The sequence below is a fragment of the Vanacampus margaritifer genome, chromosome 1 (assembly GCF_051991255.1).
Source record: "Vanacampus margaritifer isolate UIUO_Vmar chromosome 1, RoL_Vmar_1.0, whole genome shotgun sequence".
Classification (NCBI taxonomy): Eukaryota; Metazoa; Chordata; class Actinopteri; order Syngnathiformes; family Syngnathidae; genus Vanacampus; species Vanacampus margaritifer.
In genome coordinates this window covers 65,119,462-65,136,226 of record NC_135432.1, presented here as the reverse complement: position 1 = coordinate 65,136,226, position 16,765 = coordinate 65,119,462, and the positions used below count along the sequence as shown (strand labels likewise).

At 37.1% G+C, this 16,765-nt stretch overlaps 1 protein-coding gene across 4 annotated transcripts in view; it reads right to left on the bottom strand.

Annotated features, from left to right (window-relative positions):
* The window catches only part of fndc3ba (fibronectin type III domain containing 3Ba), a 94,199-nt gene that overhangs the window by 7,957 nt on the left and 69,477 nt on the right, over positions 1 to 16,765 (bottom strand). For all 4 annotated transcript variants that reach the window (XM_077561845.1, XM_077561854.1, XM_077561860.1 and 1 more), the window contains exons 16-25: positions 16,173 to 16,308; positions 15,360 to 15,431; positions 13,748 to 13,866; positions 12,838 to 12,943; positions 11,949 to 12,121; positions 11,697 to 11,810; positions 11,032 to 11,181; positions 9,660 to 9,940; positions 6,118 to 6,339; positions 1,131 to 1,297 (exon numbers count right to left, since the gene is read on the bottom strand). In XM_077561845.1, coding sequence (XP_077417971.1) covers positions 1,131 to 1,297; positions 6,118 to 6,339; positions 9,660 to 9,940; positions 11,032 to 11,181; positions 11,697 to 11,810; positions 11,949 to 12,121; positions 12,838 to 12,943; positions 13,748 to 13,866; positions 15,360 to 15,431; positions 16,173 to 16,308 — 1,540 coding nt within the window. The remainder of the gene's footprint in view (positions 1 to 1,130; positions 1,298 to 6,117; positions 6,340 to 9,659; positions 9,941 to 11,031; positions 11,182 to 11,696; positions 11,811 to 11,948; positions 12,122 to 12,837; positions 12,944 to 13,747; positions 13,867 to 15,359; positions 15,432 to 16,172; positions 16,309 to 16,765) is intronic.

The following is a 16,765-nucleotide window of genomic DNA, read 5'->3' as shown; positions in this document are numbered from 1 at the left end:
CAAAAAAACAAACTTAATTTGTTTTTTTTTAATATATATTTTTTTTAATTAAAAATTAGGAGCGCCAGGCGATTACAATTTTTAATCGTAATTAATTGCATGACTTCACTAGTTAGCTCACGATTAATCACAAATTTTTATATCTGTTCTAATACAAGAAAAAAAAATGCCCCTAATTTTTAATAATCTTTTTTTTTTGCAAAAAAAACAAACTTAATTTGTTTTTTTTAATATATATTTTTTTAAATTAAAAATTAGGAGCGCCAAGCGATTACAAATTTTAATCGTAATTAATTGCATGACTTCACTAGTTAGCTTACGATTAATCACAAATTTTTATATCTGTTCTAATACAAGAAAAAAAAAACTTCTAGGTTTTCATACTCTTGTCAACAAAAGTGGGAAAAAAATGTTAAACTTACAGAAATAGTTCAAATAAATTTTTGACGTCTATAGCCGTCAATGGCAGTGAATGAGTTAATCCAATTCAAATTGACATCGCGTTGTAGTAGAAGGTTACACAATAAATGATTGTATTTATTTGTTAAAAAATACATGTAAAGAGTAACTTTCCAATTGCAATATTAACTCATTTGCTCCCAAAAACGTTTAAATACGTTCTATTTTAAATATTACCATGCTCCCAAAGACGTGTTTATACATTTTTTAATGTTTTTTTTTTTTTTAACGCTAGAGCATACAGAAGGCTTTGATGCAGCCTCTGAATTTAAGAGAATGCATGCAGAAATGGTAGTTATTACAAAAAAGGCCAGCAGGTGGCAGCAGAGTATAAGAGATCAACCAGGGCCATGTTGGGAAAAAAAGCTCTTTCCCCCACTGTTTTAAACAGACTTGTGAATAATGATGAAACTTCGCAATATTCTAATGCTAATTGCTGCAAAACGGAAACAGAAATATACTTTTTTTTTTCCTGATGAAAGAAGAGACTCTAATCTTTCTTTCGGTAGGTTCCGTGTTTTTATAGCAATAGAACACAATATTTTGTGGGCCTTGCAAAATCAGTCAAAATCCAGTAAAACAGCCAGGAGCGAAGGGGGCTGCTTCAGTGAAAATGGCTGGGAGCGACTGAGTTAAATGGGGGGGAAATCCGATTTTTAAAAACGTGTTACCTTTGAGGGCAGGGGGCACCGACTTGGTGGTGCAGAAGGTGTGGCTGTCCGAGAAGGGGCCCTCGCCGGCGTCGCTGGTGGCCTGTATTCTGAAGGTGTAGCTGCTGGACTCGGTCAGCCGCTGGACCTTGTAGGTGTGACTGGGGCCCCTGTAGATGGTCATGAACCTGGCGACAACAGGCGTGGGGGGGGGGGGGGGGCAATTAGTTGCATTAAAGTTACACGCGCTCGTTAAGTCAAAAAAAAAAAATTTAAAATTTAATGTATTACAATAACAAAAAAAATCTTCTTTTAATTGTATTTTTTTTTTAAATACCCCAGAATTTTCCCTATGGCATTTATTTGAGGTAAGGCGCTTATTTTTTGGGATCCCTGAGTTAAGTGGTCCGGTGCGGCATGAAATGCACAAGTACAAATTCACAATAGTTATATTATATAATAAATTATCAACACTGAACTTTATTGAGGTGTGGTGTCTATTTTTCACTTCATACATTTCCCCAAATGGATTCTTTTGGACACATTCCTGATGAAACGCATGGTGTGATAATTAACGCCACACCCTTGTGCAAAGTCAGGTGTTATAAACGAGCCACCAATTTACAGCCCCTCGTCGTCATCTGCTAACAATCCATCATCATCAAGCCACCGAACGTGGCTTCATTAGCACTTAACTCGATCCGGGGGCAGGCATTTAACGAGGCCTCGATCTGACTTAACCTGCAATAACACCGACGAGAGGGCAAAAGGAGGATGGCAGCATGATGTTCTCGTTTCACTTGATTATTTTCGAAAGGCTAATCTATAGTATTGGGTTCAACCTGCAACAATCTTTTTTTTGTTGATCTCGGAAGGCTTTTAGTCTGGGTCACGTTGCCATGGAGCGCAAAGGAAATGAGAAAAATCAAGTGTCTGGATTTTGAAAGAAAGAGTTGAAGCGAAGGGAGGACAGAACATGTTGTGCTCTTATATATAGAAATAAAAAGCTAAATTCCCTCACGGGACACTTTATTAGGCACACCCACACAACAACAATATTGTAATGATCTTATGATCTAATTGTAATCGGAATTTATTTTTTTTACTCATTCACTGCCATTGACGGCTATAAACGTCAACAATTCATTTTAACTATTTCTATTAGTTTATTTTTAAAGAAAAGATAATAAGAAATGAGGGGCGTCAGGCGATTAAAATTTGTAATTGTAATTAATCGCATGACTTCAATAGTTAACTCACGATTAATCACAAATTTGATATCTGTTCTAAATGTACAATCATTTTCTTCTAGGTTTTCATACTCTTGTTAACAAAAGTGTGAAAAAAAAGTTAAACTAATAGAAATAGTGGAAAATGAATTTTTGACGTCTATAGCCGTCAATGGCAGTGAATGAGTTAAAAAAAAAAAAAAAGGATGCAATATATTTTTCAAGTAAATGACACTTTCAGCATTTCTATTTCAATAGGGGCCACGATTTGTCCTGAAAAAGTACTGCCTGTCTGACAATCGAAATTATTGCAATTTTTTTGACACACAGCTCTTGTATTGGATCTCGCGGCGAAGTGGATTTGCTTGAGATGCGATTAGAGGAATAAAAATGCATGAGTTGGCGAGGTGGTACCGAGAGGCAATTGGATAGAAGCTTATGAAGTGAGGCGGCCAAAACCCGAAAATTACATTTGAGCTATTTGCATTGGGCTTTTCCATATGTTTGTATAAATTTTCACCGAGCCGCTGTTTTGGGGCTCCCTTGAAGGATGAGATTGCCAAGGTCAATTATCCCATGATGAAAATCACAAAATACAATTTGACAGAAAGGCAAACCCAGCAGAGGGATGTATACACAATATACATGTATGTATGAATATTTATAGCCTACGTAGATATTAGCGAGGATGAAGCTACTAATGTAGCATTAGCGAACTTGGCATTAGTGAGGACGAAGCATTAGCCAGCTTAGCATTAGCGAGGACAAAGCTACAACTAGCTAGTACACACGACGCAGATGGATACATATATAGGTTCTCATATTGAAATATAATATAGTAAAATATTTTGTAATATTTATTAATTAAGGGGAAGCTTTTATAGGTCAAACTTAGAAAAACGTCATTTTTTAAATCAGCTTACAAAATATATATTTTTAAACAGCTTATGTATTTCACATAATTTGGTATTTTTACAGTTCATTTCATGTATTTTGTATTGTGTTATTTTCAGCTTTTCACCCCAATGGGTTGTTATTGTTAGTTGTCTTTTGGAACCCTTGAAAGAAGCTATTACTGTTACTACTGTCTTACACAATAGAAATTAGCATAATAGTTGTTGGCCTGTCAGGCAAAACAAACAAAAGGGACTTTGTAAATGTGGACGCTTCTCACACATTTTGTAGCTTAGACAAACTAGCTTAGCATTAGTGAGCGTAGCATCAGCGAGGACAAAGCTACTGGCGTGGCATTAGCAAGCGTAGCATTGGCGAGGATGAAGCTACAAGCGCAACGTTAGCGGGCTTAGCATTAGCAATTACAAAGCTACAAACAAGCTAGTACAAACGACGCAGATGGATACATATGTAGGTTTTCATATTAAAACACAAAATATTCAGTAATATTTATGAATTAAGGGCAGCTTTTAATAGGTCAAACTTGGAAAAACGGCATTTTTAAAATCAGCTTATAAAAGAATTTATGTATTTCACATGATTTGGTATTTTTACAGTTTATTTCATGTATTATGTATTGTGTTATTTTCAGCTTTTCACCCCGTTGGGTTATTGTTAGGTCTCTTTTTTTTCCCTTGAAAGAAGCTATTACTGTTACGACTGTCTTACACAATAGAAATTAGCATAATAGTTGTTGGCCTGTCACGCAACAAACAAACGGGACTTTGTAAATGTGGACGCTTCTCACACATTCGTAGCTTAGACAAACTAGCTTAGCATTAGTGAGCGTAGCATCAGCGAGGACAAAGCTACTGGCGTGGCATTAGCAAGCGTAGCATTGGCGAGGATGAAGCTACAAGCGCAACGTTAGCGAGCTTAGCATTAGCAATTACAAAGCTACAAACAAGCTGGTACAAATGACGCAGATGGATACATATGTAGGTTTTCATATTAAAACACAATATGGTAAAATATTCAGTAATATTTATGAATTAAGGGCAGCTTTTAATAGGTCAAACTTGGAAAAACGGCATTTTTAAAATCAGCTTAAAAAAGAATTTATGTATTTCACATGATTTGGTATTTTTACAGATTATTTCATGTATTATGTATTGTGTTATTTTCAGCTTTTCCCCCCGTTGGGTTATTGTTAGGTCTCTTTTTTTCCCTTGAAAGAAGCTATTACTATTACTACTATGTTACGCAGCAGAAATTAGCATAATCGCATATAGCGCTGCATGTTTTTGTCGGATCGCTATCCATCGGCTAACTGGGGTACGACGCCAAGCACCCCCCCCCCCCCCAGCGCTTCACCATGATTGAGGACGGTCGCGAGGAGGTCATCGACCGGGCTCGTTTCCTCATTTTACATCTGCCCGAGCACCTTTTAAGAAGCGCGTTAATAGAATAGAGCTCATCTGCGGCCATGTTCATCTCCTCCTCCCCTCGCTGGGTCTCAACGTGACTCCTCTGTGGTACATCTGGTTAAACCGCGCACGCGCACGCACACACACACGGCCTCTAATGAGCTGCTCATGCTCTGTGTATGCTTTCGGTGTCGTATTGACGTTTGTGCGATTGACTAGCAGCAGGTGGAGGAGGCAAAGTGGTTACCTTTGGTCACTTTATTAGGTACAACTGCACATTCTCATGACATCTAAATAAAGGAATTATAAAAAGGTACATGTAGAAAGAAAACATGCTATTAACTACAATGAGAAATATTGTTAAATGCCTTTCCGTCAATCAAAACTGACCTTTCTTATTATGCAACAAATGTGATGTTGACGTGACCAGTAAGTAAAGGATTTCATTTGAGCAACTTTAGAAGATGCATTTTGTAATTTATACATTTTTGTGTAACATTTAAGTACACACAATTCATTAATTCTGCATTAATTTTCAATTCTATATACTGTACATACATAGCCAGTAATAAAATGATATTTAAATGAAACGTAATAAAAATTAAAAGGAAAAAAATGAAGAAGAAAAAATGAGTAGTCTAGTCTAGTCTCAACTTTGTATTTGAATTTTATGAATAATATATCTAAAATTATATATAATACATACATTTTTCAAACAGGAATAGTTAGTTTGACTTAAAACAATTTCTGGGTTAAAATCAGATTTAAAAAAATAATAATTATACACATTATACACATATATTTTTTTATTAATCAATTTAGGTAAATGTGGTGCATATAAATCAGAAATTGTTGCTAATTAAAATGAAAATCTTTTCATAAAAATAAACACTTTGACATTATTTTTTTTTAATTCACAGTCATTTAGTTTCCTCTTTTTACTTTATTTTATATATATATTTATATTACTTTCATCTTTATCAAAACAATATACGAGGTTAAAAAGATGAAAATCAAATTTTATATAAAAATAAAAAAAATTCCCAAATGTTTTTTTTCTTCTTTCAAATAATTTTAAATGTTTATTTTTTTGCGTATAGTAAAATTAAGACTAGTAGTCTGCAGTTTTTCTCAGTGCTTAGAGGTGTTTTTCCTCACATGGTTTCTCTGTGGATCTTTGTGACTTTATTAAAGTAGGTGTTCAGGTGTGTGTGTATGTTTGCGGTGATTTAGGGTGGGTGGGTTCTGTTGTATTTCAAATGTTTACATCTCACAATACTTTGAATTGCATTTTATATATGAAATGTGCTATATAAATAAAGTTGGATTTAATTGGATTTAAATGCAGAGCATAATTCCGATAATAAAATGGATCTTTGACATCTATATCCGTCAGTGGCAATTGAGTTGCGTGTACAAAGAGTCACGTGCGTGCGTGCGTGCGTGCGTTGAACCCACCTGTGGTTTTTGTCCTCCATCTGCAACGTGTAGTAAACATCATCGGCCAGCAGGGCGGAGCGAAGGTTGCTGGCGTTCTCGCCCCATTTCAGCTTGAGGCTCTGCGGCCCGGCGGCGGTGCACTCCAGAGGGGGCGGGGCCGGGGGCAGCGGCCGCGTCCTCACCAGCAGCGGCGGGCTGGACGGGCCGCAGCCGATGGCGTTCACCGCCTGGATCTGAACGCTAAACGGCACAGGTGGGATGAAAAACAGGTGTCACTCATAGTATCACTTTTTTTTGGTTATTATTTTTGGTTGTCTTGTTTTTTTGTTTTTTTTTTTAGATTTGAACATATTACAACTTATATCCCCCACGTAAAAAAAAAAAAACTAGATTTTTTTTCTTCCACTTTCTCTATTAAGTTAAATACTGAAGGATAAAGTCAGTAAAATATCTATTTTTTTTAAAATTTGCTGTTGTGATTAGTTTTTTCTAGGTTTTTTTTATTTGCCGTTATGACTAGCACAGGAAAGGAAAATTGCAATTAGCGTGGGGGTCAGACATCTTGCGTCAGGCGCGCACGTGGCATTTGGAGGCCAACATGGCTGACCTTTGATTGAAGTTCACACGGCTTGGCCACAACAAGCGCATCTGGCCACGAGAGGCACCGACACCAACATATTATGATTATTAGCGTCTTTCATATACATGCAGGCGGTATGCATTTAAAATGATCGGTGGCGTTGAATATTCATGACTTTTAACGTCATCTTTGTTCAATTATTAACTTTAGCGCAACACTTTTGATTGGTCAGAAATTTGTAAAAATCACACCCACACGTGCGGACTGACAAATAGCAAAAATTTCTGAAAAAATATGAAATTTGTGACATGGGAGATTTCAGCACGACTCCAGTGATATATTACAAAATTTTAAACAAATATTTACTATTTTTTTCAATTAATAAATGGTGGCTGTTTGATTGAACCTGCCATTATTTTGCAATTATTCATTATTATTCACACTTTTTTTTTTTTCATCATTTACTAATTTCTAGTAGTTTTTCAAATGAGTACATTGTGGTTGCTAGTAAGGGATTTATCTATCTTAGCCAAGTATTTATGAAACCAAATGTGCTAACTTAAGCTTGCCAAATAGTGAGCAAACATGCATCATTAAATTATCACTGTTTATTAATATTTACCAACATTAATTGAAAACGATCATACAGGTCATGAGCTGGCAACCAATCAATTAGTTCTATAATTCTGACCCCTCTGAAAATTGAAGTAAAATTGAAGTAAAATGTCAGATTTATTTAAAAAATATTTACTTTTTTTTTTTGATTTAAATATATTTTTTATTTTATAAATTAGCAAAGGCAGAAAATGAAATGGACAGATGGATGAATTAAGAACAGATACATTAACTCATTAACTGCCATTTCTATTAATTTTCCACTTTTTCTACTTTTGTTAATAAGAGTATGAAAACCTGAATTTTTTTTTTATTGTACATTTTGAACACATAAAATTTGTGATTAATCGTGAGTTAATTATTGAAGTCATGTGATTAATTACAATTGAAAATTTTAATCGCCCGACGCGATTTAAAAAAGAAAAGAAGAGATAATTAAAAATTAGGGGCGTCAGGCGATTACATTTTTTAAAATTGTAATTAATCGCATGATTTCCCTAGTTAACTCATGATCAATCATAAATTTTATATATTTTCTAAATGTACAATTAAAAAAAAAAATCTAGGTTTTCAACACTCTTGTTAACAAAAGTGGAAAAAAATGTTAAACTAATAGAAATAGTTCAAATGAATTTTTGACGTCTATAGCCGTCAATGGCAGTGAAGGAGTTAATAATATACGGTATTTGAGTAATTATTTTAAATGTGTGTCCGTGTGACTAAACAAAATTGATTGTGTTTGTGAGCCCAAACTCTCATTTTGTCAACCATATTCCTGATTCCTCCGCACCAAACACGACCACTTTCTAAACACCAACTTGGCATCACAAACAAACAAACCGCTGTGAATATTAAGACACTTTTAAGTACCCAAAAAAACAACAACTACCAAGCGTGCCACGCAAAGGACACACACATGCACAAGCACACGCACGGTGTTGTGCTCCAGTGTCGGCCATTACGCAAGAGAGCAGAGTGACACGGGAACAAAAACAAGCTGAGAATGAAAACACGGCACACGCAAACGCAATCTGGTACAGGTAATAACAGAAGAATTTACAGATGATAACAACAGCAAATTGTGATTCAGCTGGTGAGTAGTTGAGTATTTACTGCAGGGGTTTTCCCCCCCCCCCCCAAAGGCTGAAAATTATTTTCTATTGGAAAAAAACAAAACAAAAGGGCTGTCCTCAACTACACTACAGCCAGGCTTGAATTTTTTTTCTTTTTCTTTTCAAAATAATGTCAACTTTCGATTTAATTCAATTTAATATAGAAATCATCTATAAAGTCCCCCAAAAATTCCATGCGATGCTGGATGAGGCACGTCCACCTGTCAAATATTGTCGATTTGCAACAATGCATTGATTCATCGTTAACTAATCGATCATCAATTTAATGTGACAACTATTTTGATAATGGCTTAATCATTTAAATATACTAAGAGTAACTGAATTATAATCAATTTTTCATTGTGCGTTGTCTGCAGTCAATTTCAAATGTCCTGTTTTTGATTCAAAGGATGGATTTTAAACGTTTTTACCAGATTCAAAAAAAAAAAAAATAATTTAATTCTAGACAGATTTATCAATTTTTTATTCCTGATCACGGCCACAAAAACAGAAGGATGAGGAATTATTTATAAACAAAACAAAAAATGTCCATGGCATGCCTTAAGCCATGCAGGGCAGACAATATAATTAACTGTCCTTAAACCAGCTGCACAATAGAAATCATCAAAACGACTAGAAAGGATCCACAAAGTATAAAAAAACACACACTCACAAAAAAACAAAAAAACACATGGTATGCTTGGTCATGCATTGGCAAAATAAAAAACATTAAAATGACTTAATGTAATATGTTTGTTACTTGCTATTCATGATAGCCGCCATCTTGCACATTTAAAATGAACAGGACGACAATAAATAATGTGCAAAGTAAAAAATAAAAAATATCAATAAAAAATCCATTGTATGGCCATTAACAGTGCAAGCAACCTACCCGTCATATAATTAACAGTCCTTAAACCAGTCTTACCTAATAACCGCCACGTCGCACATTAGAAATAAATAAACAAAATGACTGAAAATAATGCAAAGCCAAAAAAAAGTCGATGGTATGCTTGGTCACACATGGGCATAATGTCAACCTGTTCCGATAAGTAATGCGATCATTTCTTTCTAGTGCCAACTTGAATAATGGAAATAACCACTAGAAATAATCCACAAAGGTCAAAAAAGTCCACAGTATGTCTGGCCATGCAAGCCACGCAATCTACCGTTCATAATTACGGCTCTTTCAACCATTTACTTGCAAAAGTGGTCATTTTGCACAATCGAAATAAGCAAACTGGGCCGCATACCCGTACTCGCTGTCTGGCTGCAGACCGCTGACGAGGTGACTGGTCGCCGGCTCCACCGTGATGGTCCGCTCGTCCAGAGAGATGACGTACGACGAGATTTCCGCCCCGTTGCTGTTTGGCTCCTCCCACTTGAGGAAGAGACAAGTGGAGCGCGAGTGGCCCGTCTCCGAGGAGGACGGCAGGTCCAGGAGGCTGAGCGAGGAGACGGCGTCGGGAACGGTCGCCGGTGTCTGGAAACTGACCTGCTCGCTGTGAGGCCCCGCCCCCGCCTGATTGACAGCCTGGGGGTGAAGAGTGGGCAAAATTCAAGTGACTAAACTAGAACATGAAGCGTCCTGGCTGGTCCTCCAACCCTTCAAACTTTTAACGAGCTACGGCTCCTTCCTTCTACTCTCTGTTCTTCCATCTTCCATCCTTCCTACCTTCTTCCTTCCTTCCTTTCTTTGAATCCTAGCAAACTAGTTTCTTTCATAGCTTCCTTAGAGTTCCTATCTACATGTCTGATGCAGTCCTAGCATAAAGAGAGTTAGCAAACTTGGACCGGTAAGACCCTTACGGGCTAGCTTAGCGCTGGCTAGCTTAGCGCTAGCTAGCGGGGCGGGCAGAACTGTTGGCAAGTGTACGGTGAGGAATACTACAAGTTATAACTAATAAAAACTAAAACCTCCTATTAAAAAAAATAATACTACTACAATAAAATAACAATAATGATAATAATAATAAAACTAATAAAAAATAAAAACACACACAAAACTCCCAAAAAGAAAAGAAAAAATATTACAACCAATAAAAGCTAAAAACTATTTTTCAGAAAATCAATAAAAAATAAAAAATAAAACATTAAAAAAATATATTAAAAAATACTACAAGTTACAACTAATAAAAACTAAAACCTCACATTAAAAAAATAACAATACTATAGTAAAATAATAATAAAAAATAAAAAACACCCCCCCAAAAAATGCTACCACCAATAAAAACTAAAAACTAATTTTCAAAAAATTATTTATAAACTAAAAACACATTTTCAAAAAATATAAAAAAATACTACAAGTAATAACTAATAAAAATTAAAACCTCATATTAAAAAAATAATAATACTACAGCTAATAAAAAATAAAATAAAAACACATTTTCAATAAATAAATAAAGCATGCTACAACCAATAAAAACTAAAAACTAATTTAAAAAAATACAATAAAAACTAAAAACATTTTCCAAAAATACTACAACGAATAAAACAATAAAAACTAAGAACATTTTCTAACAAAAAAAAAAAAAAAAATTCAAACCTACTCTAAAAACAAACTGAATTTAAAAAACAGTCCAAACAAAATGAAACAATGAAAAAGGGCAAACTTGGCCGCCTCACCTGTAACCTGCAGCAGTAGCTGGTGGCGGGCGTGAGGTCCGACACTTCGCACTGTGTGGCCGAGCCGCAGTAGATCAGCTCCATGGGCTCGTCTTCCCGGCCCCACTCCAGAAGGTACTCCGATATGTCGCTGCCCGAACCCTCGGGACTCTGACCAACACACACATTCAGCTCATACACTCCCTTTACTTACGTTCTTACTCCAATCCTAACTTACATTTGATTAAAATAGGACATTATAAAACAGTTCATAAATGAGAATATTTTTCTGATCTATATTCTAATAAATATAAAAAAAATGTTTATATAGGAATGTAAAAAACATTAATTGCTTATTATTATGTTTTAGTTCAAAAATGTCAACTCACACGCACACACAAACAATGATTTGGCTGCACCCATAAATAGACCGAAACTCGATGTGATGTAAGATGGATTGCCGCCATTAAAGCGATGAGCAAGCTTGATTGCTGCGATTGAGTCACCGACAGCGTAAACAACATTAACGACCTTTCTTGAGGTCATCATCGAAAAACGCTCTCCTGCGCGCCGTTTCCACGGCAACCTGACCACTTTTTTTGCACTCTTCTGTTTGCACCACCAAAATGAATGTCTCATTTGCATACAAGTTGTAGTCTGAACTTTTTCCCGTTAATGTTTCTCACCTCCCAGTTGAGCGACACGCAAGTGTTGCTGGTCAGAGTGATGAGCGGCGCCCCGCACTGGCCCGGAGGACCTGCTGCAGTCGTGACCACCGTTGGCTCAGAGTACTCGCCAAACTACAAAAAAAAAAAAACGGGGGGAAACCGATTAATAGGCAGGACATTTTGTTTTTAAATAATTATAAATAAATATATAAATGATTAATCCTAAATAATCGGGCTTTTTGTCATTTTTTTCAGAGATCATTTTCTCACCCCAGCCTCATTGGCAGCCCTCAGCCGGAAACTGTAGGTGGCGCCGGGCAGCAAACTACCCACGGTGCATTGCAGCTCCGGTCCGTGGAACACTTCAGCCGGTTGGGCGTCTCCGTCGCTCATCTCCAGGCTAAATATGTACGCCTCGCTCGCGCCTTCAGCGGCGGGGGACTCTGTGCAATAACATGAAAAAAAAAAATAATCTTTTAAAATCTAAAAAAATATGTCCGGTGTAAAGTTCAACAATATGGTGACAAAGAGGAAATGCGAATATTTATTTTGTTTGTGCCGCTAAATTTTCAACACTATTGGACATCATTTTAAATTTCAAATAATAAAAAAAAAACTACACAAAATGTTATGGATTTGGTTTAAATATTTGAAAATATTTCAATATCAATATGCACTGCCCCCTTTAGGCCACCCCCCCCCCCCCCCGACATTCCTCCAGCTTTCCTATTGCCAAACTAAGATGCCATGAACGACCCGACCCGCTACGACGCAAATTCACACACCAAGCGAGTGAAAAGCGGTCACCGTAGGTCACCTTCACCTGCAGACGCTTGATTGCGGCAATCTGCTCTCACTCGGGGTGTCGAATTAAAAAAAGGCTAAAAGGATATTTTTCCTGAGCGTTGGCGGCGCATTCTGGGAAAAAAGGCGCCTGGCAAAATCCAGCGGGGGGCCCCCCCCCGACCCGAGCGAGCCGGACGCGGCTTGATTTTTTTAAATGAAGTCTCGATTAAGCGGCAAGCGCGCTTTGGCGTGGGTCCATTAGGGCGGGCCCGGGAAAACGCATCGGGCAGCCGGAGAGTGATTAAGCCGACTCGCAGCAATAAATCACAAATAATCAACCGGCTAAACACTTTGTGTGTATTTGTGTACTCACCCCATTCTAACTGCAGCTCCTTGTGCTTGGCTTTACCCACAATCCTCGGTGGCTGGCAGGGCCCGGGCGGAACGCTTAACGTGCGCACCGCTTCGCCAACAGTGCACTTGAGAAGAAATAAACAACAGAGTGTGAAGTAGTTTGGCACCAGCAGTTTTGCAGTTCTTTAGTAATAGAAAAATAATTATAAAAATATTCAAAGTCATTTGCTCCCAAAAACGTAGAAATATGTTCTATTTTAAAAATGACCACGTCCCCAAAGACGTATTTATATGTTTTTTTTTTTATTTTTTTATGCTAGAGCATATAGAAGGCTTTTATGCAGCCTATGAACGGAAGAGAATGGTTGAAGCAATGGTAGTTATGGCAAAAACGACCAACAGGTGGCAGCAGAGTATAAGAGATCAACCAGGGCCATGTTGGAAAAAAAATGTTTACCCCAACAGATTTGTGAATAATGATGAAATTTAGCTATATTCTAATGCTAATTGCTACAAAAGAACACAATATTCTGTGGGCTTTGCAAAATCAGTCAAAATCCAGTAAAACAGCCAGGAGCGAAGGGCGTTGCTTCAGTGAAAGTGAAAGAATGAGTTAATAACAACATTTTCTAATAATAAATAATTCGAAATACTGTGTGGTTGTTTTTTTTAATGACTGGAATCGTCCATCCATCCATTTTTGTAACCGCTTATTACTCACAAATGAAGCTTCATGAACCACTTGGGATATTTTTTTACTCCTCTAGATGGTGCTGTTGGTATAAAGATGCAGCGGAAGTGTCACCCCGCCCCAAAAAATTGCGCAATTGGTTCATGAAAGAGAATTTTCCCATCACGAGCAGGAAAGAATTTCCCTGGCGAATTGCAGGGAATGATTACCAATAATCAATAATCATAGAAGTAAGTACCTGACTGTGCCCCCCGGTGGTGATGCTGCAGACGCGCAGGCGGTACATGCTGCCCGGCGCCAGGCGCTCGCACACGCACTCTGTCGCCGGCCCGCTGTACGCCACCTCCCATTGGTTGGCTGCAAGCGCACACACATAATTACATAACTGAAGCATCTTTGCTCTGATTGTAAGATTTGTGCAATAGCGAAAACTATAGATTCATAATGAAGCATACACTGAAAATCTATTGAACAGTTTTGGAGAAATAACCGAAATTTGAAACGAATATAAAACAGCATAAAAAAAAAACAAGTCATTATGAAAGCAAACAAAAAGTCAATTTAGCCTCAATTCGACAAAATACGCCGACTCACCAGACATTTCGCAGTTTTGCTTTCTCAGTATGTTCCTCTCTACGTGCCTTCTTCCCTCGCAATGCTGTTTGAGCGAAAGCCAACCTTTTGCCCCGTACTTGATCACTTTCCCATCGCAAAGACCGCAAAGCGCTTTCCCCGGGCTCTTTGTGTTTAAAAATGAACTCTGACAGCGGGCCGCCGTCGACCTGTTTTTCCAACCAGGACCAATTCCACGAATTCTTGATCCCCGCATCGATTCCCGTCAGTGTATCGTTTTTTGGAGGATGTCTTTTTCCCACGACATTTTCAATCCAATTCTACGCCCAGGAGGGAACGATGTTGATTACGCGCGCAACCTGACATGACAATGAATAGCCATGATTCCGTCGGTCCTTATACATGATGTTTTTGAACGAAAAAAAACCCAGATTGATAGGAGGTGCCCTCGCAGCGAATATTTTGGAAAGGATTATCCGAAAGAAATTCAAATCGTCCGTTATTAGCAAATTGTTTGAGTGCACGTGAGCCAAAATGTTTTTGCGAAGCATGTCAGCGATGTGAGGACGACAAGATGCGATATTCAATATCGAATTATTGAACAAATTATCCAAAAGTGCAAATTGTTGAAATGTCACCCAGAAGAAAGAATTTCAAAACTAAACGAGCCTCGACTATATACAAGGATTTATTTTCTGTTGTTTTTTTCCTTATATGCACTGCTATGCAAGTTTGGTGTAAGATCAGTTTAAGATTTTTGTCATTGCAATGGTTAAATCATTCATTGCCATTAATTCATAAAAAAAAGAAAAAGATAAAAAATTTGGGGCGTCAGGCGATTAAAATTTTTAATCGTAATTAAATCGCATGACTTCACTAGTTAACTCACAAATAATCACAAATTTTATATCTGTTCTAAATATAAAAAATTAAAAAATTAAGTTTTCATACTCTAGTTAACAAAAGTGGAAAATGAATGATTCGCTGCCATTGACGGCTTTCGACGTCAAAAATTCATTTGAACCATTTCTATTAGAAATAGAGCGTCCATATGTCTAGTTTCACCCCTATAACCCACACATCAAAATAAGCAGTTTAGTACCGGGGCTTGGTACCCCCCCCCCCCCCTCCCAAGCCAGCCCAGTAAAAATAGATATTTGACGTCTATCGCCGTCAATGGACTGAGTGAGTGCAGCCTCAATTACAGCCTTTTACTTTCATTTGCAACAATTATCAGACAACAATCAATCAATCAATCAATAAAAGCACATTTGTACCTTCCGAGCATCCCTCGCTAATCTCCAACAAATACGTGAGCGCTTCGGAGCCGCCGTTGTCCTGGGGGGGATCTGGCAGATCGAAAAATAGGGAGACAAACGACAGAAGGGCAATTTAATCTGGCCCCGAGCAATTCGGCAACAAGATGCTTCTCATTTGAATTGACGCGCGTGTCATTAACATTTGCTGGGATTAAGATGAAGTCAGATGCACACATGCGGGACACAACATTAGGGACACCTGCACATTTCACCAAAGCACCAACAAAGAGAAGAGTTTATGTAACAAAATGGTATCATTATTATTTTATTATTATTATTATTATCATCAGAGAGGAATTAATATTTTGAAAATTATATATTTCTTTTAAATGTTTTCATTTATTTGATATACGGTAAATTTTTGATTGACTAAACTTAAATGTGCATTTTTTTTTCATTATCTTCAATAAATTCGCCAAACCTTAATTCTGAAAATGACCGCTTCCATGATCAAAAATAATATAGTATTAATTATGTTAATTTCATGTATAACATTTATATAATATAGTGCATATATTATATCTATTTTTATTTATTTATTTATGAAATTGTATGTATAATTTTTATATTATTAAATATTATGTTATTAATTCTGCATAATAATATATTGTATTATTATTATTGCATTCTTGTTTTGGTTTGTTTGTTTTACTTTTGGTAACTAGTTACAGTACCCCCAACGGCCCCTTTTTAGCTGCTCACATCTTAAGTTATTATTATGATTCTTTTTTGCCTTTTGACCCATCGAACCCTAAACGAAGAAGGCCTCACCCCATGAGACCGTGAGCGCGTACGGCGTGGACGCCACGACGCACGGCGTGGACGGCGGTCCTGGCTTGTCGGGATTGGTGGTGCACACCAGGACCTCGCTGGGACTGCTCTTGCCTTCCATGTTTGATGCGATCAGCTGCGTCCGATGGGAGGAGAAGACAGAAGGTGGGGTGTGGGGGGGATGGGGGGGGGGCAGATAGGTTTCATGTCAGGTAATGGAGGCTGGGGTGAATAACGTGAATGTAATGGGAATTTCTTTGTACAATGCCGTAAATGGTGCTTTTGGGTATGTGGAGAAGTACGGCAGCTGTCATTACATATGATTGCTCAACAACATACACGGTACGTACACTTACACGCTGCAGTCCATTTTGTCTACCATCATGCTAAGAAACATGTGAAATTGCAGTCAATTGTCTCACCACAAAATGGTGGTCACAAGAGCTTTAAAAAATTTTTTTTTTTTTTTATTTTGATTAAAAAACATTAAATCTGCTATAAACAAATACTGTACATATTTAAGATAAACATAAAATTTAGTTAAATTTTTTAGTTAAAAATGTCACCTTTTGTTCAAGCAATACACTTTTAGA